We start from the raw sequence: 23197 nt of genomic DNA on the forward strand, positions 1-23197 counted from the left end.
AGCGAAAAATTTTTTACATCCAAAACAAGTGTGTGTTTGCAAACAAAAACAGGCAATGGCATACAAATTGCTACTAGATGTCAATGAAAGTCATACGAAATGATGACAGTGCCCTACTGCAATTGCACAGTTTAAATGAACCATTCCCAATACTTTTTGATCACAGTAATATATTAAATTTATTTTTGTATGTAAAATCACTTTAATCTGTGTCGGTTGATTTTCTCACAGCAACTCCAAGTTATTACTTAAGACTTTATTGTAGTATATTCTTAAATAGATTATTCATCATATGCATTTCATGCTGTTGTAAATTCACAGCCCCTCTTCAGTGCTATTAAAGACAATGAAATGATTATTAGACTTGACACTATTATGATTACAAAAATCTTTTACATTATGATTCTTTATATTTACTTACATGTCTTTAAGAGAGAGAAACAATTTTTAAAACTCAGTAACCGGTTAACCTTTATTTTTACAAGTTGTGTTTAAAGATATTGTGATATAGTCTATAATATGGTTTTTTACCATTTATTAAAAATTTTTTTAAAGGTTTTATAATAGTATTAATATTTATATGGGAACATTGAATGTGTACCGGAGTTTTAAAAATTGTTTCTCTCTCTTAAAGACATGTAAGTAAATATAAAGAATCATAATGTAAAAGATTTTTTGTGATCATAATAGTGTCAAGTCTAATAATCATTGCATTGTCTTTAATAGCACGAAGAGGGGCTGTGAATTTACAACGGCATGAAATGCATATGATGAATAATCTATTTAAGAATATACTACAATAAAGTCTTAAGTAGTAACTTGGAGTTGCTGTGAGAAAATCAACCGACACAGATTAAAGTGATTTTACATACAACTGTATTATACAGCATCCACACTACATACTAAATTTATCTTATTTGTTTCATTTGTATTGTATTTTTAGTTATAATTTTCCAATCTGTTTCATCATGTGTTGCACATGTACAGTACACTAATTGGTGTTTCAAAAAGTTCTAACTTTCTATTTCACTATTTTGATGTTTGAAATGCTGAAGATGACTTGTTATGTTACAGTAATAAAAAAATCATTTGTTTTCTCAGCTGGCAGTTGTGATTTTATTCATTTAGTTATGGTGCCAAGTTCCAAGTTGGTTATTTTAATATTTGCCAACGTTGACATAACCATCAAAAGAAATATTAAATAAAAAGGTTTCTGTGAGATGCAAAGTAGCATGCTCTGGGTATAGGATATAAACACATGTTCACTCCTTATTAGCCTAATTAACCAAGTGGCCACAGACAATAAGGCTTTGAAGACTCTAATCCTGATTGTGTTGTATTTGCTTACATTATAGCCAGCTTTTCTAATTGTGACTGTAATAAACTTCTACTCCTTATCTACAAATGTTGAGTGGAAAGAAGTAGGTTACACTTTGCATATTAAAGGGCTGATGGCTGCACTTTAAGGTGCTGGGAATAATTACAGAGTGTAAATTAACTTTGTGATAAACTCCAATGGTAAGTTCTGTAGATGATCTAAATATATGGAGATCTAAAAGTAGGATGAAATGCACATCTTCCTGGTCAATAGTAAAAGATATTTGATAGATTGAGGATAAAAGTTGTATGAAAGCAACTAACTCTTGATGGGAACCTTCTCAAGCCAACAGCAAATTATCAACATATCTTAGATAGAAGACAGTATAACAAACTGCAAGAGGAGCCACAAAAACCTTCAATTCAATATCTGGCATTATGAATTTGGTTAAAATAACCAATACAAGTGAGTCCATGTGCATTTTCCATTCCTGAAGATAGTATGCATACTGAATTGGAAACAATTATTTTGGGTTTTTAGGTGGAATGCCTCTTGGATTGCTAAGACCTGTTACACCACAAAATAGCTTTGTTGAGAAGCTGGACATTTTTTGTGTTCAAAACAGTCATGCTAACAAATGCCCAGCTCAAAAGTTGCTTAATTTCCTTCCATTCTTGGGCTGTTGTTTGCATTCAGATATACAGATTATATTTTTATCTTAAACCTTGTGCATCATGATGACATTCATAAAACCCCCAGTAGAATTTGATAGTGGAGAAAATTTAAAAATAAATAATTAAAATTAGAAATACCAGTACAGTACTTTTAGAATCATCCTGTTTCATTTCCTCTGCTATTTTTGGCCTTTATGCAAATTGAAATAGCAAAACTCTTCATCCATTATTTTGCTGGCTATTCACCCAGTATGAAATTTGCTTCTAAAAGTGACCAGAAACATTTATAACTTCTTCTTGTACATTTGAAATGTGGCATCCTCTTTAGTTTGTGTTTTTCTTTGAGCCATTGCCTAACATTTTTTTCATCTACTTCAAATACATGACCAGTAGCTCAATTGGCATATTGGCTACTTTTGGCTACTGGTTTGTTTTGGCTACTTTAATTGGCTACTTTTGGCTACTTTAATTGGCTACTTTTGGCATATTTGCTACTATTAGTTTGAATTCATTTGTGTAGTTTTTACATTTATGCATGACTGATCATTGGCAATAGTAGATGCACTATTATACTAATTGCGGCTAAAACACATGGGATGTCTCTATAGCAAGAGTAGTAGTAGTAAAATAGTAGTATATACCTTCTTCATGCACACCAGGGTGTGTATAATATACAATATATAAATAAATATACATTTATTTATATATTGTAATAGTAGTAGTGCTACTATCTTCAGAGTGATTCGTTAATGATATGAAATTTTTCACACATAAGTTGCATCTTTGTGTAAACCACAATCTACCTTTTCAATTGTAAAAACAACATGTAAGCCATGACTTGCTTATGCTCCAAAAATTATAGTATATTTTGCATTTCAGATAATATCCATTATTGTCATATATTCCACAACACGAAATACAGTAGAACAGATTTAGGATAAAAGCACTCTATCATTTCTTTAATGTTTTCAATCTTATTGTGAATAAGCAAGCTCTAACTTTCAAATACCAAAACTCAAACTTGCAAAAAGCATATATATATAAAGTTTATGTTGTATATTTTATATAACAAACAACAAAATGATCTATTATTAACACAATGAAAAATAACATTTTATCATTCTAAACCTCAGGTGTTTTATGAATTGTTTTAATTGTGAAACATCTGTTTTTGAGCAATATTATTTGAGAAATATTTGAATACTCAAACAATTATGATTTTATTTCAAACTTATAAAGTGGGAAAAGAAAAGAATTTGTATAAATAAACATGGAAAAATATAACAAGTATAATATATTAATTAAATAAATAATAATGTAATGAGTATGAATTAATAATTACTTTATAATTAAATATAGGTGGATAAAGAATTAGCCTCAGGTGAATATTTTCTTAGAGAAGATCAACAAAAATATAAAAAGCTGTTAAAGAAAAGGGTAAATTTTATTATTTAACTTACTAGAACTTGTAATTTACCATTTTATATTAATTTAGAAAAGTAAATTTAATAGATCACATTTAAGTATAAATAGCAATTGTATTTTAAAAATTTATTTGAGAAAGCTTTTAATTCAACATATCTTTCTCTAAATTTCTACCATATAATTTTTATTATAATTTGTTTTCAGATTTTAATAGTTTTACAAGTATCTAAAAAAGATATAGTCTAATAATAAGTTCTACATCGGGCTAATATATGGCTATAACAGCCATATATTAGCCTGATTATTTAGACATTTGTTGGTTTATTAAATTTGAAAAAATATTCATAATTGTGTTTACTAATAGCAATTATGTTTTCTAGCAACAAAAGTGTTAACTTTATTCAAGAAATTTGCATATACAGATAATTTTTGTAGAAAGAAAAATAAATGTTTTTTAATTGGTAAAGAATGTATTTTAATATAGAAAGTGATTAAGTTATACATAAATAAAAACCTAAATGTATTATAAATATTTAACAGGAACATTTATTTTAAAAATATGTAAGTGAATGTGATGTACCAGTACACTTTAAATATTTTCTTGACATAGCTATCATGACAAATGGTTAGTATTTGTAGGTATTATAATTCTTGAAAAGTGTTGCAAAAATTTACTAAAGTGAAGCAACAAGTGAAATATACAAACAAACCATAGACCACTTACTTATATTATGAAATTTAATTATCTAATTAATAATTAGTAAAGGTGCATCTGCAGACAGTCATGTGAGAAAGAATGACAATTAGTTGCATTTAAAAAATATTTAAAACATTATTTATATATACACAGAAATAATTTACTTAATTATTGTACTTTTGCTTATAAATTAAGCAAATTTTTTTAATTACAAATGTTAGCATGCTTTATTACTCCAAGAGATGTACTCTTTTTTGTAAATAAGAATGTTTTTAACATACATTTTTGTTAGGAGTTTATTATTATAGATTATTTATTTTATTTAAATTATATTTTATTTGTGGTAGTCTGTTTTAAATAAATTTTATTTATTGAAAGATTCATATTTTTAAAACAATTATTATTTTTATTTATTTATTTATACTCTTTTCATTTATTAATAGATTATATGATATGAATTTATAATATATAATTTAATTAATGTTTAGTTCATTTATTTATTTTGAAATGAATAGGAAAACCAAATTAAAGCTGATGTCATTAGGCAAGAAAAAAGAAGTAAAGCATTTATTCCTCCAGAAGAACCAATTCAAGACAAAAAAGAAGTAAAAGGTAATAATTAATACTTTAATAAATTTATTATTTTCTAAAAGTAAAAATCTGAAATAATAGTTAGATGAAATTTTTCACAAAAATTATACCTAGTTGTTATACCAGATTTTATATTAGATATAGAAGAAATTTCTGATATCCCCTTTTTTTTACTGCTTTCTTTGTAATAATATAATTATTCTCTTGCTCCTCTTCTCAACCCAAAGGTTGGTGACAGTATTAAGTCCACCATTCATTTCTATTTAGTGCCAGTTACTGAATCTTACTGTAATGTGATCTGCCTTTCACTACATCTCAGTACTTTATTCTTGGTCATCTTCTTATTGTTTTTTTCCTCCATAATTTCCTCAAATAATACATCATCTATTCTGAATGTCTTAATAATTGTCCTATTAGGTTGCTTATTTGTTTATTTTATAGTGTTAAGATTCTTCTGGTTTCTCTTGCTGTCTGTAAAACTTACTTGTTAGACAATTTTTCAGTTCACAAAGGCCTATAGCTTTGTTTTCTCTTTTTTCCTCAATGTTCACGTTTTAGAACAACACAAGGTCACTTCCCAAACATAACTTTTGATGAGATTTTTCTTTACTTCCACAGAAATGTTCTATGATGCTAACATTTCTTTCATTCTGTTGAATGCTTTCTTTTGTGTGCAATTCTGAATGTCACATCTTTTTCACACCTTCCATCAGATGTTATGAGGCTTCCCAGCTAACAGAAATTCTCCACACTGTAATTCTTTCCCCTCCAGTATTTTTTGGTATATCTTTTGTTTCCTCTTGAACAAATCATTGTTTTCATCTTCGTGTGATTTATTTTCAAGTTGAATTTGGCCTTTAGTGCATCATTAAGGTCTCTTAATGCCTCCTGTAACTCTGATTTACATTTTGCAACCAGACTATGTCATTTGCAAAACATATTTTGTTGAAGATTTTACCATTTATCTTTATCATTATGGTCAGTTTCCCTATTTTCCTTCATAACTTCTACATGAATACTGGATAAAATAGATGATAGTTCACAAAATGTCCATCCATATATGAGTCTTTTCAAAATTTTTACTTTTTCCTTACCTTTCCCTATTAATGCTACTTTTTCTTTGAACAGTTGATATACAGTGGTACCTTGTACTTTGAATGCTTCGGCATATGAACACTAGATTTGACAAAAATTTATCTTTGAGTTTGAACAATGCTTCAAAGTTCAAACTGCATGTGCAGTTCATGAAAAAACATGCTTGAAGCATAAACACAATCTGTTTTACATCCAAGTCACTTCTCACCCTTGTATTATGCTAATATGTTTTCAGAACTTTTTTGCTGTAGTTTTGATATTTTTGGTTACATATATTGTGTTATTGTCAATTTTTAACAATTTTTTACTGCAATTTTTCTTTGTGTACAGTTTTTGGGCATTCCATACATTTTGTATCTTTTAGTTCAAAAATTTCAAAAAAGAACTTTTTAAAACACATTTGATACATTTGAAGTTTAGGAGCATTTTCCCCATACAAACTAAAATTTTTATTATTATTATTTGGGATATATAGCATTATATCCCAAACTCAAGTAGCATAATATGTCTGATATGCTTTTTATCTGAAGACATAACATCTTGATTTTATTCAAACAAAATGTGAAGTATAAATATGTATTCCGAGGCCGTGTCTTCTCTTTATTTGAATTAATATTCACTACTAGGTGTATTAAGAGACACAAGGCTTTTTTACATCTTTATTTCTGGTTCTCTAATATGCAGATACGCGTTTCGGGCTTAGGCCCTTCTTCTGTTGGCATGACATATGAGATTTCTTCCAGGTGGTATTGATACATGGACACTTTGTTTAAAATTGCATATTTACAGTTAAAATTGTTAAAATATTATTACAGTTTAAAATATAAAATAAAATTACTATTGTTGTGAGCTTCATGTTTAATATCGTACATCTTCCGGTAAATACTCTTGATGTCTGTGGTAGTGGAATTTTAACTGTAAATACGCAATTTTAAATGAAGTGTCCATGTATCAATACCACCTGGAAGAAATCTCACATGTCATGCTGACATAAGAGGGGCTTAAGCCCAAAACGTGTATCAGCATATGGAAGAACCAGAAATAAAGATGTAAAAAAGCCTTGTGTCTCTTAATACACCTAGTAGTGAATATAAATATAAGTGAAGTATAAAGTTTAAAATAAATTTCTAAACAAAGAATACAATCTCAGATTAGCAATAATGTGTTAAATTTCACAACTGTTATAATTAAATCACATATCTATGTTAACTAAGAAATATTTCTCTCCTTTAAGCAAAATATTGCAAAAAAATAAATAAAATATTTAAAAGATCTTTACTTATTAACCATGGCATCTGAGAAGTGTTATTAAGCTCTAGCTTTCTAAATAGATATCTTGATAATATTGACAATTGACAATAGAAAAATGAACTTATTCATGGTACACATGTTGGATCTGCAGCCTTGCTTAAGATGCCAAAGTCAACAGTTTGCAACCAGTTAATGCAATTTTTATTTTATTAAATATTGTACTTATGTATTTTATTTATTGTTTTTGTTTCTTAATTTATTACTAGGGCATTTAATTGTGTTATACTTTTCATAAATTATGTGTATTTACTGTTTTAAGTTTATCCAAATGAGTATTGTTTAGGTCTGGAAAGAATTAATTCACTTTCTGTTATTTCTAATGGGAAAAATTTATTTAGATTTCAAATATCCTCCTGGAACGAATTAAATTCAAAGTACGAGATTGCCACTGTATTATTCTGTAGTCAATTCTCCTTTAGGAACTCCTTTAGGATATTCAACATTATTGTCCAATCTTTTTCTATATTGATAAAAGCAATGGATACTGGCATATCTGCTCTTATTGATTTTTCTAAGATCTTAAAATAACCTCTCTTATGCTTTTGTTTTTTCTAGTCTTCAGAGATATTGTCATTGATGATATATAATTATTCATCCAGTAAATATTTATATTTTATTACAAATGATTGTAATAGTTTTTTAATATAAATTATAATGATATAAAATAGTTATAGCTATACAGTATTTTTACAGAAAACATAAAAGTTATAAGAAAGACAGCATATAATGAACCAGAAATAAAGATGTAAAAAAGCCTTGTGTCTCTTAATACACCTAGTAGTGAATATAAATATAAGTGAAGTATAAAGTTTAAAATAAATTTCTAAACAAAGAATACAATCTCAGATTAGCAATAATGTGTTAAATTTCACAACTGTTATAATTAAATCACATATCTATGTTAACTAAGAAATATTTCTCTCCTTTAAGCAAAATATTGCAAAAAAATAAATAAAATATTTAAAAGATCTTTATTTTGCATCTTGATAAGTGTTTTCCTCCTCTACTTTTTATAATAGAATCTAATAACTTGAAAACAAATAAATTAATTAATGATCAATTACTTTACTATAAATTTATTAATTACAGCACTATATTCAAAATAAAATATTTTTCTCTTGAATTGCTATTTTCTTTTGAAATATACAGTGGATGATCAGATAATGAACACTTTCATGAAAGATTTTTATGATCATACAACGAACACCTCACAGAACAAACACAAGAAGTGACGTAAAATAATGAATGCCAATTGGTCTTCCCTTGTCTTCAGGCAACAATTCGAAACTTTTTGGAGCGTGGGAGACATCGACGTCAACGCTCAACCTGGTATATACTGATCGGACAGTATTCCTCTGAACTTTGAAACTCTCCCTCGTAATTCCAGTTTTTTATTTTTCTGACATAAACATTTTTTTATAGTATTCGCAATACTATCAGGCGGACACTTGTTAAGTTTTGCATCAGTTTTTATTTTTAAAAGGTGAGAGTATAATAGCAAAGGTAAAGAATAAAAGGTAAAGGTAAAGAATGGGCAAATGTCTGATGTTGCTGGGCAGTATGGCTTGAACAATAGGCCAGAGTTCAATCTTATCTGTATAATCAAGAAGACTCAAGCAGCTTAAGGAGTAACAAAAATTGCATCTGAGAAATAAAGAACATTGAAGAGCTCATAATGGAACCTGAAACTCATCTGATGACAGAAGAACGCCAAGAACTCTTAAATGAAGAACACCAAGAAACTCAGTGAGATATGTTTTTTTTGAAAAAGAGAATTAATGTTGATATCTGCTATTAAATATTTTTGTAAGAAGTGGGAGGATGTCAAAACAACGGTCTTAGAATGGCATCCAAACCACGTTGAGGATAATAGGCTTGGGGATCTCTACAATTACAATGCTATTAATTACTTTTGAAAAATCCTCAAGAAGAGCAAAAAGCAATCGACATTAGATAGATTCTTTAACCCTCACAAATGGAAAAACATTACTAATAAAAATGCAAGACTGTGTATATATGTATTTTTATTACTACATATAAATAAACGTAATAAGAAAGTATATATTTTTGGGATCTCCAGAACGAATTAATCAAATTTCCATAAAAAACTATGGTAAATCAAACGAACAATTTGGATAGCAAACAAAGTCTTGGAATGGATTATGTTTGTTAACCTATTGCCAAATGTATTTGATTATGGATTGTTATATTTTATTGGAATCTGGTTGTTTCTGTTATCAATTGAAAAATACTTGCATGATAAAAAAAGGGTTTACAAGAATTTTTCCTTTTCCTTAAGTTTTAAAAGAAAAATATCCAAAAAAAGTCTTTTTACATTCTTTAGACAGGAATATTCTCCTAAGATATAAAAACTGAATACTTTTCGCAAAAATAATACTTGAACTTGGCACCATATCCAAAAATAAATGCTCAACAATGTGCTACCTATGAGTGTATATAGATTTTCTTTTTATTAGACTATAACAGAATCAAAAATGCATTTGCTATAAATGTTTAAATACCATCATTTGTTTAAAAAGAAGGCAGTTATTCAGGACCAGATGTATATTAGAATGAACCAGAGACAGTCTTTGATTACATGCCATTGACAAGGTTGAGTTTCTGAAAGCCATGTGGCTTAAAATGATATTATAATAAACTTACAATGAAAACTCATTATGAGTTTTATTAAAAAGCTTAATTGGATTTTTCATAATCAATTACTGCTAAATCTAAAGACTGAGGGGAAGCCTAAATACCTACATAAACTGGATATTGTCTCATCTCTTTGTGTAGATGATGATTACAAATTCAGCCACAAGTTTCTTCTGGGTATCTTGGATCCTTTCAAATTCTCAATAGTCTAGATGGAGATGTTCTGTAATTGTTTACTGGATGAAACCACGGCTAGAATTAAGAACTGGCTTTCTGAAGAGTTGCAAGATATAGGCAAGTAGGATGAAACAATCTGAGATAACAAAAGCATGTAACAAAACAAAAATTGGGTGCAAACTGAACAACATTGTGTTTATGCTGATAAGAGTAACAACCACACCAGTGTTCCTAACTCATAGAACCTACAGAGAAAAAATAAGAGAATACCTTACGAGGACTTACTAAACTATGCTTAACAGAGATCCTACAACTTAGCTGCTATGGAAGGTGAAGTTGCTAACCAAAGACAGGAAGTTTCTAAGATTTTTGAAGTTCTCACCCCTGTAGAGAGCTGTTGCATCTAGACTCTTTGGTAGGATCAAAATGCATAAATCAAATTGGCCAGAAAGGCCCTTGTTAGAATAGACATATACTCCACTGGTTACACTGGAAAGAACCTTACATCAGTTGCTTAACTTAATAGGTCCTGGATCTGAATATACAATAAGCAATGCTGAGGAGGTTGTTCTAGTCTTAAAAAAGTCAAACAAGAGGATAATGTGTTGATGATTATGAATTACATTGATCTGTTTCCTTCAATCAAGACATAATCGGCTATTGCATTAAACCAGAAATTTAATATGCCAAAGAATGGCTGTTACAGATAAGTGACTGATTATCTGGACTTAATTTATAAAATATTTAGTTTGGGAGAGTATGTACTAGGGTTTCTCATTTCCCTGTCTTTTGCTTGTCCCAAGATTACGGGATAAAAGTAAACTGTTTTCCAGAATCCCAGAAAATTCTGGGATAGAATTAATTATTTTTAAGATATACAAAATATCTTGAAATCAAATGATATAATTATTTTTCATTTTTAAAGTAATTTAATATGTTCTGCAACCTCCAAAATCATATTAATAATGCTGTGTTAGATATATATTAAAAAATACCTTTGAATTACGTGGAAATTTTCACAAATATAAAAAATTTATTAATGTTTGCTGGAAACTACATACAAACAAAAAAAAAATGCTTTGAATTGAGTTGAAAATTTAAAAAAAAAATGAACTTAGATCAAACTTCTAACTTAATGGGTGATTTTCATTTTTTAAATAAAACATAATACAAAATATTGTAAATTTTATATAATAAGATTTTAAAAAGCAAAGATGGTCAATACTCCAATCACTCAATCTGGTTCTTATTTTAGTAATGAAAAGTCCTGCTACTGAGAATGCCCTTTCCGATTCAATTGATGTGAGTGGAATCGTGTTTAATGCATTTAAGAGGAGACAGATATTATGCGTTTTTTCACCTGTAGCCTGGAAGATTTCTAGTTCATTTTCGAAATTGTAGTACTTCTTTTGCTCTCTAGTATTCTTGATTTGTCTACCTCGGCTGCTTTAATAGAATCATCAAGCTTATAGCCCGATAATTCAGCAGTTCGTTTGTCTTTAATTATCAGGTTTATGAAGAAAAACTTCATACTTGCAGACTTCGTACTCATTCGTAACCTTGCTTAATTTGCACAACCAGTTATGCAGTTATTGAAGCTACTGGGCATGGTTAAAAATTAGACAGCATAAGCACAATTATTCCAGATATTACAGGTTCTGACAAGTAAAGAATTTTCAGAGTCTGGCCACAAATAAGCTACTTATTGATTATTGACCATTTCTGACAAACCATAACGAGCAAAAATTTAAAAAACTAATAAGTAGGTTTAAAATTAATAAATAAAAATGTATTCTGACAGTTTATGAGTTAATTATAGTTTCTATTTGCAAAATTTCCTCAACCTTAACACAAAATAAGAAAAAAGTGAATTTTTAAGAAATTTGCGGGATTTCCCGGGATGAGAAGAATTTCCCAGATATTTCCCAGGTTAGAAAAACAACCAGGATCTCATTTGAGAAACCCTAGTATGTACTATTAACAGGAGGTAGGCATGTCTATGCGCTCATTCTAGCAACATTGCTGAGATAGTGGTTTTTGTGAGTAGAAAATCTGGGTGGTTAACAAATACAAGAGTAACATAAAACATTATTTGTTAATACATTAATGATATTCTCATACTATGGAATAATGGAGGCAAACTGTGGGATTTTATAGAAGAAATCAGTAATAACTCAGTATCCAACTTTGGATTGATCAGACTAGACAAGAAGAGGTCAATCTTCTTAGACCTCTACATCCAGTGGTGATATTCAGTGGGTTTGCACAGGTTCGGCTGAACCCATTGTTAAAATTTTCAGTTTTCCGAACCTTGTTAAACACACAGAACATTTCTCAGTGGTTTTGTTTTTTTTTTTTTTTTTAATATTAAAATATACGTATTATACTCTGTAATACTACTAAACTAGAGCCTTATACGCCGTTTGCACCAAGCATTTCAATCTAGATTGTGAGCAAGGTCGGGGACTATGTCTTGGTGCAATCTCTCTCGACTGAAACAAGGTTTAATTGTGATCAATTCAAGAGAGTTCTTGAAACTAGATCCAGTCATGAGAGAGATCCCACAATCTCACGCACACGAGATAATACAAGATGGCTGTGGAACACGTGTCGGGCTATGGACAGCGAAATAAAAAGGATATTGTATTTTGAGAGATGATGACATCTGTCGATTATCAGCAGTGCCATTTGGGGTGAAAAATTTCTCTGCCTTAAAAAAAAAAAAAAGGTTGACAGCATTAATATACTATTGTTATCTGGTCTTTGCCCAGGGCTTGTTACGTTCCAAATACGCCACTGATTATTAGATATATCGCAAGAAAAGGTATTGTATTTATTTCTAGCCAAAACTTTCATTTTGTTTGTCAGTGATTGTCAGGGAAAAATTTTCTGCTAGCGAACCCTTTGTTAACTATTTGGAATATCACAACTGTCTACATCTATACTTTAGGAGGTGGTTATGGCACAAGACTATAAGAAGCCTACTAGCTAAGATTCTTACATACATTGGCAATCATTAGACATTATGGTCCATAAGTTAGGAACCTTCAGAGCCCAATAAAGAGGATGATAAGGTGCACTTTGTTAATAATACACAGTCTGCAAGAATCTTCATGTTTTATACAAACAGCAATTAATAATGGTTTCCCTCCCAATGTAATTAAAGACCTTATGAGGGCAACTTTAAATAGGTGAAAAGAAGGCAAAAAAGCTGTCCAGGCAACTAAAGAGAATATATGGAATATGGGCATAGTAACTAGTAAAATGATAGTTTCTCTCTTGACCAGTTACATTACAGACAATGATATTACCTGTAATGCAAAGTTGTACAGCATTGACATAATGAGCACAAGTTTATTACTCATTAAAAGCTGGGTGGTGCTAACAAGCAAACAGTCTGATTAATTGGGCAGTGTTACATATATCTTTTTGCATGCAAACTTGGAATTATTAATGCCCATTACTGCTTTGTCTTAGACAGTAGATGGACTGCCAGTTTAGACTCTTATCATACTTACTAACTTTTTTATTCAAAAAGTTCTTTCCAACTTAATCTAGAAGCAGCATTAATACACATGGAGTGTATTTGTTGAAGGTCATGTAGTGTGGGTGGCTACAAGGCCACATTTATTCATTGTACTGTGTTTTATTTAATTCAATTTGTTTATAATTTCTTGTTTTAATTTATTTTGATTTTACTTTATTTTATTAATTTTTGAATAATTATAGAGATGTTTTATCTTTCAAATATATTAGTTCTAAAATGTGATAATTTTCACAACTGCTGATGTTCTTATAAAAGAACAAAACTATTACTGAATAAAATTTAACTTGGTTTTCAAAATTAAGCATTTTTTTCCCTCATCTTTGAGTAGTTTTATTATCACTTTTATATATTAATTGTCTTCATGTATTAATGCGCCAAATATTATATGGTGCTGAAACTCTGTGAAATTATTGTGCAACAAAAAATTAAAATGGATTTTAATAATAATTTTAAAAAATTAGTTACTATTGTTTTAGTGTATATTTGTATTGTGAAAGACAATAAAAATGAGTTTTTTATGTTTATTATAATTTTTAAAAATTTGTGCACTCTCAATATATGAATATGTTTTCTAAAGTAGATGGTCTTTTTTAAAACATTTTTTTTTTTTTAATATAAAAATTTTTAATTGAGATTATATAGGAGAATGTAATTTTTGTTACCATTATAGTCAAATTTTTGCACTTAAAAATGGAGAATCTTAAGCTGCATTTTTGTCGTCTTATGCTTTTCTATTTCTATAAAAAGAAAAATGCTACAACTGCGCAGAAAAGGTCTGTGCTGTTTATGGGGAAGCTTCTACCAATGTTTATACATGTCAAAAATGGTTTAAGAGGTTCAGTACAGGAAATTTTTCTTTAGAAGATACAGTATGATTTGGAAGCTCCTTGGCTGTTGATGATGATGCAATCACTGCACTAATTAATGAAAATCCATATATACCACCATGGAAATTGCAAAAGTGCTATCTATCACTCAGATTCATTGTTGGCTATTCACATAATTTAGAATATGTATTGTGCTGTGATGTTTGGGTACCACATTAGTTGAGTGAGAGAAATCTGATAGACAGAATGCTTGTGATTTGCTGCTGAAACATAACCAGATGGATTCCTTTTTGAAGCAACTAATTACTGATGATGAAAAATGGATTGATTAGATGTGTGGATAATGGGCAGCAAAAAGTATTGTGGAGAAGTCAACTGACTTTCTGCAATGCACTCAAAAGCTAGAAAAGTTTAAGCTGAGTTTTTGTGAGACTAGCAGGGAATTACCTTTTATGAATTGCTACTACCTTGAAATCAAACCATCAGTGCATAGAAGTACTGTTTCCAACTTTATAATCTTAAGGCAGACATAAAAAGAAATGGCCAGCATTCTTTGGTTGGTTTTCCAGCTTGACAATGCTAGGTCAAACACATCTTTGCCACTCAGGAAAAATTTTAATTTGGATGGGATGTTTTATTCCACTCCCCATAGTCTCATGATCTTGTGTCTTCAGATTATCACTTATTTCAATCTCTCCAGAATAGTTATCAAGGGAAGAAGTTCCCTAACTTAAACAATATGAAAAAAACCAACTAAAGACATTTTTTGATGAAAAATTCCCAGAAATTTTTGCACATGGAATAATGGATCTACCAGTCATATGGGCTAAAGTAATAGAAAGCAAAGGTGCATATACAATTTAATGAAGTTACATTTTAATTTTTAAAATTTAATATTGTTGTCCAAAAAAAAAAAACAAGCATTTTGATCAACCCTGTAAATGTTTAAAAAGGAAACACTATCCAAAACAGAGTTAAGTGAAGTCAAATACAGTCAAACCTGTTTTTATGCGGGGGATAGGGACCGCATTAAAAAAAACGCATTAAAAAAAATCTCATGAAACTTCACGAATGGCTGTAAAAAATAGTCTTCGCAACACAATTAAAAAATATTTTTTTATGCGGTCAACAGGGACCGCACAAAAAAGTCTCACATAGAAAATAACTCAAAACCGTACGAAATAGAATTTATTGACAACAGATGTCAGCACTTGACTGCATCGTCTGGTCTATCGTCTGTTTTACATATTTTTGTCCGGGTGGTGTTTTGTTGACTTAAAAAGTAAATTATTTCATTTTTCGCATATTCATGCAATAATATTACTATAATAAGTGCATTTATGCTATAATAAGTTTATTTAGCTATAATAAGTCAACGTAAGACATGACGAATCGCACGAGACTAGTCGCCAACTATACCGCACAAATTAAAAATTCGCATTAAAAAAATCGCACAAATAAAAATCGCACATAAAAAGAGCGCATAAAAACAGGTTTGACTGTATTAGTTAGCATTAGAGTTTTAAATGCTCTTTCACAAGAGTATTTTAATATCTAAATGCTAACTAATCACTTAACTGTATGGGTAGGTCCTGATTCATATAATGAATCCAAAGTAAAAATGAAATCTTAAAGCAGTGTTTTTCAACCTTTTTCTAACAGTGGCAGCTTGAACTTGGTAATTTTTGTTTTGCGGCGCCCTTACTTTATAAATTAGTTTTTGTACTTTTAGTAACAAGTTGCACATTATGACACTGCTTGGCACTTATTTTGCAACACCCCTGAATTGTTGTCATGGTTGAAAACTACTGACTTAGAGCCTAAGTGCTACATTACTTGAAAATACATTGAAATCGAAACCAAAAATGATGCATATTCTGGTTTTTATGCTTTCAGTTCATAAGAAATATAACCCAAAAACAAAGTTGAAAATATTCTGAAAAGCTGAATAGAAATAGCTTTTCTATTCAAGTTTTCAAATGTAATGTACAGTACTTGCAGTATGCTTGCTTTCTTATTGTTTAATACCAACAAATTGAAAATTATGTCATAGACCTTGTTCTCAATATTTATGAAAAGAGGCTACAAAAGAAAATGTAATGTTGAATTAGGATATTATTTATAATCAATCATCAAACAACTAAACGTCAATATCAAAATAACTAAAAAATCCTTAATTTTGTAGTTTAAGTTGTAAAATATCAAATTTGAAATGAATAATTTGATTAATTAGCTTAGCAATTGAGAAAGGTTTTATGTTGTCTTTTGAATAACTTTTAATCTTATCAGAAAGCAATTAAAAGGGTAATTTGTAACATTATATACAGAAATAATTAAGTATGTTTTTCTTCACATAAACAAATTTTCTAAATAACATTATTATTATCTTGTTGCTGTTGTATTTATTTATTTATTTATTTTTTAAATTTTTTTACTGGTTTTGCTTATTATCTATTGTGTAAGAAATAAGTATTATTGTATTCTATGTAAAATTTAAAATTGTTGAATGTCATAAAAGTAAAACTTTTTCAGAAGCATATATATAACTAAATGAACGTAAAAAGTAGAACTTCAATATTTTTCAAAATTTTTTTTATAATTCATTGGTAGTCTTGTCGAATCAGGAATTTACATTCTAACAAAGTTTTGCATTTGGTTATCAAATAATAACATGTTAACAAATTTAATACAAGTAATTCAAATATAATAATTTGAGATAACTAAGTATAAAATTTGTATTTATTACAAAATATATTTAATTACAAATTATATATTATTATTATTTTTCAGATACTAAAATTAATATAGAACAATTTAAAAAGAATATCAAGAAATCACAGGTTTAGTATAAAACTTTATTATGATCTTAAAAATATTTGTATAAATACAAATACATTTTAAAATATCTTTCATGCTAAGTTTAGCATGCTAGTAATTTTCAAATTTTATGAAAGTATAGTATTTTTTGCACTAAAAAAATTTCATTTTTAATCTTGTATTGTACAAAGGTGTTTCAATAAGTAATGCCTTTTATTTTTTTAAACAAACATTTTAATGTATATGCAAAAATGTGAATATAGTAAATGAAGTTTGAATTTCTGGCAACACTGTTGCACAATAGGAACACTTGTGTTGCTTGTTGACATTTCTGACAAATGGAAAGAAAAGAACAGTGAAGTGTTATTTGTTTTCCATAGGCAGGAGGCAAGAAATGTGAACAAATTCATGCAGAAATGCAGAAAGTGTACGGTAATGATTGTATGGACTATTCAAATGTCCATCGATGGTGCAAAATGTTTAAAAATGGTTGTCAGTGTATGATTGACAAGCACAGGTCAGGTCGTCCGGTAAGAGCAGCTTTGCCTCAAACAGTTGCTGCTGTCGATCAAACGATTCAAAGCAACTGCCGCATTCGCTTGAAGATGGCTGTCAGAAAAATTGCTCAGTGTCCTGTTTGGTCCTTTGAAGAAATTCCTGGCTAGAGAGAGGTTCCATTCTGATGAGGAGGTTAAATTGGCTGTTTGCAGATGGTTGTATAGTCAGGAAACGGTGTTCTACAACACAGGCATCTTCAAGCCAGGGGTAATGCTAGGACAAGTGCTTGATCCTGAATGGTTCCTATGTCAAGAAGTAGCCTAATCCACATAGTTCATTTTGTATATTCTGTATTTTCCATATGCATTAAAACTTTTGCTTAAAAAAATATAAGGCGTTACTTATTGAAACTCCCTCGTAGTTTAATTATTTCAGAGAAACATAATAAGTAATTTTCGAAATGAACAAAACTTGACACAATTTTTAAATGTAAAGTCGACATGTCTGCTTATTAAAAACACCAAAAGTATTTAATAACTTTAGAAATGTTTCGGCTTTTATAGACCATCCTTGAAAAACAGAATTCATTTGAATCATAGAATGGAACAAATTCTGTTTGATGATTAATTAAAATCTTCAAACAGAATTTTGCAACATATTGACAGTCCATATTAAATATATATAATTTTTTATGCTACAAATAAACATATTATTTTATCATAGAAATTATAAAAATTCTGTGAATTAAGTATTACCTTTCATACATTCTCTAATTGAATGGCATCTCAGGCATTGGTTACATTGGGATGTTTATAGAAAATATAAATTGGGATATCAGTCCATCATTTCATTAATTAATTTCACAAAAACATTAATATAAATTAGCAGAAAAATCAATGTTAATATCTAATTAGTTAACATTGGTATGAATTGATGTTGGGGATAAAGATCTAAATGGTGTTGAGCTCTCAAAATTTTGCTCTTGGTATACAGTTTTATGTGAGGAAGTTTAAGTTATGATGCAATTTTGATAATTTTGCAAGATTAAATAAAATTTACTTTGATATAAACATTATATTGTAATGTTTAATAAAAGTAACTGTATTTTGTAATAAAGATAATTTTTCAATAGCTCATCTAACCATAAGATGTCCATTTTTTTAAAATAAATAGACTTGTTTGGAATTACCTCTCTTAAATTCAATTTTTTTTAAATCAAAATGAAGTAGAATTATATCATCTGATATTGTCAAAATGAAACAATGTATTTTTATGTAAAATAGATGTAAGAAATCTTTTCATTTTTTATAATTCTGTGATTTGTTACTTTTCTGTATTGGAATTAAATGTAACTAACCCATGGATGAAGGAGTAATCCCTGATTATTCTAATAAAGTGATGTATCTAATTATTTAACTATATAATAATGATAAATATCACAAATTAATAGTAAATTCAGGATTATTAGTAATTATATTGATGAATTATGATATATTTTGTATTTTCAGAAAAGAGGATTCAGGCCAGATCAAGATACATATGAAATACCCCAGAAAAAGAAAAAAAAGAAATAATGTATTTACAGTAATTAAATTTAAGGAATAAACTTTATATTTATTTTAAAAAGTAGTAAATTATTTTATATTTATCAATCATTTGTACAAATTTATTAAATTTTATAGTATGAAAGTGATAAATTAATTAACAACAAATTAATAGGTTATGTTATCTAATTCAATCATTTTTCTTTGAATTTAAATAATTAAATTAAATTTTAAAAATTTGAAATGTAGAGTATGATTTAGGTTAGGTGATTATAAAATAATCTGCAGGTTTAAACAAAAATTTGTTAAACTAATTAATGGACACAAAAAAGATAGTTTGTACTTATGATATTTATTAAACATATATATATATATATATGTATATATATTTATTTATTTACAATAAATACAAGTAGATATTATAAAAACAAACATCAAGTAGAACATACACAATTCAAAACAAGGCTGTGGAGGTGGAAGACTAAACTCCAGCTTCTCAACTCCTGCCTATAAATAATCATTTAAAATATAGTTTGATTATATTAACCCAGAATGGCATTTAATCATTACCAAATGAATCATCAGGCTACTTTTTGAGCATTTTTTAAGGGAATCATCATGCATTCTTATTGAAACTGAAAGTACTTATCTTTTATTACAGAGTTTTTCATTATTGTCATATTCTTTTTCTTCAACCACACATTGACACCAAAATATTTTCCACTGGTGGTTATGGTAAAAAAAAAAAAAAAAAAAACTGGATTTAAGGAGTCATCTTAGCCATTTTGTATGGATCTTTTGACTACAAAAATTTAGAATTAGCTTGCACAGAATGTATTGAAATATAAATTTCTGAAAAGAAAATCAACAGTAATATGCAAAAATCATAAAATACAATATAATTTCAAAATATTCTTTTTTCAATTAATATCATAGCATTTATGTTAAAAATAATAATGTTATAACTATGAAACATTGTAGTAAATAAAGTATCACATTCTATCATGTTTCATCTTTATTTCTTCCAAAAATCAGCTCATTATTATATATAGTTCTATTACAATTAAACTTTACTTTCTTACCTGCTGTTTCAAAATAATGGAATATTTTTATTTCACTTTATATACAATTTGTACATATTAATATATTGATGTTGGTTTTAATTAATACAGTATCGTGTTGGGCTTCCTTTGACCTTTACTACTGTCCTTATTGGACCAGGCATTGATTCAGTTAATTTCTCTCACAAATCAGCAGTAATATTGTTCCAAACAGACCTCACTATTTCCTTCAATTCGTTTTTACTTTTTCGGCTGTTACATATAACAAAGGAAAAGTATGGAGACCGGTCAAAAACTGACCCCCCCAACATTTTTACATTTTTGGATCCGGGACTTTGAAACGTCGAGAAATACAAAAAATTTGTTTTTTTTCTGTATGTGTGGGGGGCACGATTTTGTTTACCCTCTGAATAACTCCTGTGCTTTTTGTCGAAAATTTCTGAAACTTTATAAGGAGGTTTGTGTATTAGGGGGATTTATGCTAATAAATTTTGGTGCTTAAAGGTTTAGGGGGTGGGAAAATAAAGGGGATCGTAAACTAGTGTCTGACTTGATGACGATTTTACTCCTTATTTGCATTTACAATTTTTATAAAATCCATCCCCACCCTTAAAATTAAGTTTTTTGCCATTTTATTATTATAATAAATATAAAAAGTTCTTTTCAATAAAATATCGCAACAGATGGCGCCACCAGATGTTGCCGGGAAAGTTAAGCAACTCATTGGTGGATTTTTAGTTTATTGTCGAAGTGTTTGCTCCGTTTGTAATGTTCCGCATGTTTTCAATCGGATTGAGGTCGGGAATTGCCTGGCCAAGTCAGAACACTACTATTTTGCTGCTGAAATATGAAATCATCATCAAAAATCTTTCACTGATATAAGAAAATTTTGTACATGTCGGAACTGACAGTTATGTTTAAAAAACAGGCTGTCATTTCCTGTTTCAGTGAAACTTCCTCATACCATTATACTTTATGGATGTTTAACGAAATGTTTTAAACAATCTGGATCATTGATTTCTCCTTTTCTATGGTTTTCGTTTGATCACGAGGTTCCTTGTCACCAAATGTAACACACAATTTTGATTTATCTGAAAATAATACTTGTTTCAGTCATCCACAGTCCAGGGTTCTTTCTCTTTTGTTTACAGCAATCTTTTCATCTGTTGTGATTTATTTAAATATGTCTTCACTTTTGGTACACGAGATTGGAATGCCATTTCTCTCAATCTCTGCCACGCTGTGGATCTATATAACTTGATTCCATAATCATTCCGTAGTTTTGTTAGTTCTCAACAATTTTAAATAGATTACTAATGGCCACCTTCCATGACACTATCATCTGGTTGAGTTGTAACTCGTTTCTGTCCATAGTTTCGCCTTTTACTTATCAAATTATCATTTTCACAGAGTTTTATTACTTTAGAAACAGCTCCCTGACTAATCTGAAACGTTCTGGCTATTTCATTTTCTGTTTTCCTGCTTTTTTTTATCCCAATTATATGTTGCTTAATTAATATCATTACACAAGTCATGTTTGGCGGACATTTTGTAACTGTAAGGAAATATTATCTATAAATAAGTTTAAACTAATTTTCATAACTTGAAATATTATTTTGATGGGTTTTTTATTTGTTACTACGAATAATAATTCATTATTTTGAAACAGCAGGTAAGAAAGTAAAAGAAGTGTAAAAGAACTATACACAGTAATAAGCTGATTTTTGGAAGAAGTAAAGATGAAACATGATAGAATGTAATACTTTAATAATGTTACAAATACGAAACAATATAATAAATATTTTTAACATAAACACCTTGATATTGTGAGCCCGCAGAAAGATCCGATCCGATCAGAAAGAGAAACCAAAAATCCAAGGCATCGGGATCAGATCAAAAAGAGAACAAAAGTCCCAGTCATCCCGAGTCAGCCCATTAGTCATCGAACATTGAATAATAGACTGGCTCAATGCCAACACCGATTGTATAAAAACCTGATCGACTCTGGAAAGAGGGCGATCATCCAGGAAGGTCTGAATCCAGTGTCTCCAGTCCCGGACATAAGACTGATTCCAGCTTCCATAGTCCAGGAGGTCGTCGCATACAGTCATCGGATCACCTATCAAGGTATATCGACTTTGTAAACTCTCTCCCACTAGAATTTATTGGTTAGAGCGCGATTAGCGATAGGGATATTTTATCCGCATTTTAGCAGTACTTATCTGTATACCTTTATTTTATGTGTATTTTATTGTATGATCGCTTTTGTTAGTTAATAAACCTTTATTGTTATTTGTCAAACCTGTCTCCTGTCACGCTAGGACGCCTGTCGACGTACTGACGCACTTCACCACTCACTTTTGCCCTCATAGCCATCCAACGACAACGAGGTCGGGTTTTACGAACCCGTGCAGCGTAAGTGGTCAGCGAGGTTTTCCCCCTGATCCTCTGCTTATCTCACAATATCAATTGAAAAAGGAATATTCCATTATTTTGAAATGTAGTTGTAGGGGATCATCGCAAAATAAGTTCTTGCATTTTGCATCTATAATGCAAAATAGGAGATTAATGTTCCACATTTAAAAAACAAAAGTCGAATTTGGTTCATTTTTCCCGACTTTGACTCCACAGCCCTGTTTCAAAATGTAAAATCTTATCTATCGAAACTTTTTATAACAAATGAAATCTAGGATTTTTTTTTACATTCAGTTTTCTGATAATGTGTACTTAGAGACATCAGATTGTCTCACGAATGCGATCCTAGAAAAACCGAAGAAATCAAAATGGGAATATTACAACAATAGAACCGTTAAACACAATTACAAGTTATTAGAACACCATCGGTAATTTTTTAAATAAATATACTCGGCCGCGTATAGAACAGACTGCAAACGCCTCTACGATAGGATCCAATAGTGTCGGGAAATTCCTATACATCTGCCGTCTAAATATATTTTTAA

General features: G+C 29.4%; 1 protein-coding gene across 1 annotated transcript in view; it reads left to right on the forward strand.

Moving 5' to 3' along the window:
- Window positions 1–19258, forward strand: part of dbe (KRR1 small subunit processome component homolog dbe) — a 51261-nt gene extending 32003 nt beyond the window's left edge. The window contains exons 8-11 of the mRNA XM_067282598.1: window positions 3352–3429; window positions 4630–4726; window positions 17108–17157; window positions 19141–19258. Of these exons, the coding sequence (XP_067138699.1) occupies window positions 3352–3429; window positions 4630–4726; window positions 17108–17157; window positions 19141–19206 (291 nt within the window). The 3' untranslated portion in view covers window positions 19207–19258. The remainder of the gene's footprint in view (window positions 1–3351; window positions 3430–4629; window positions 4727–17107; window positions 17158–19140) is intronic.
- The last annotated feature ends 3939 nt before the right edge of the window (window positions 19259–23197 follow it).

Source organism: Centruroides vittatus, unplaced genomic scaffold (assembly GCF_030686945.1).
Source record: "Centruroides vittatus isolate TY-2023 unplaced genomic scaffold, ASM3068694v2 contig_958, whole genome shotgun sequence".
Taxonomy (NCBI): Eukaryota; Metazoa; Arthropoda; class Arachnida; order Scorpiones; family Buthidae; genus Centruroides; species Centruroides vittatus.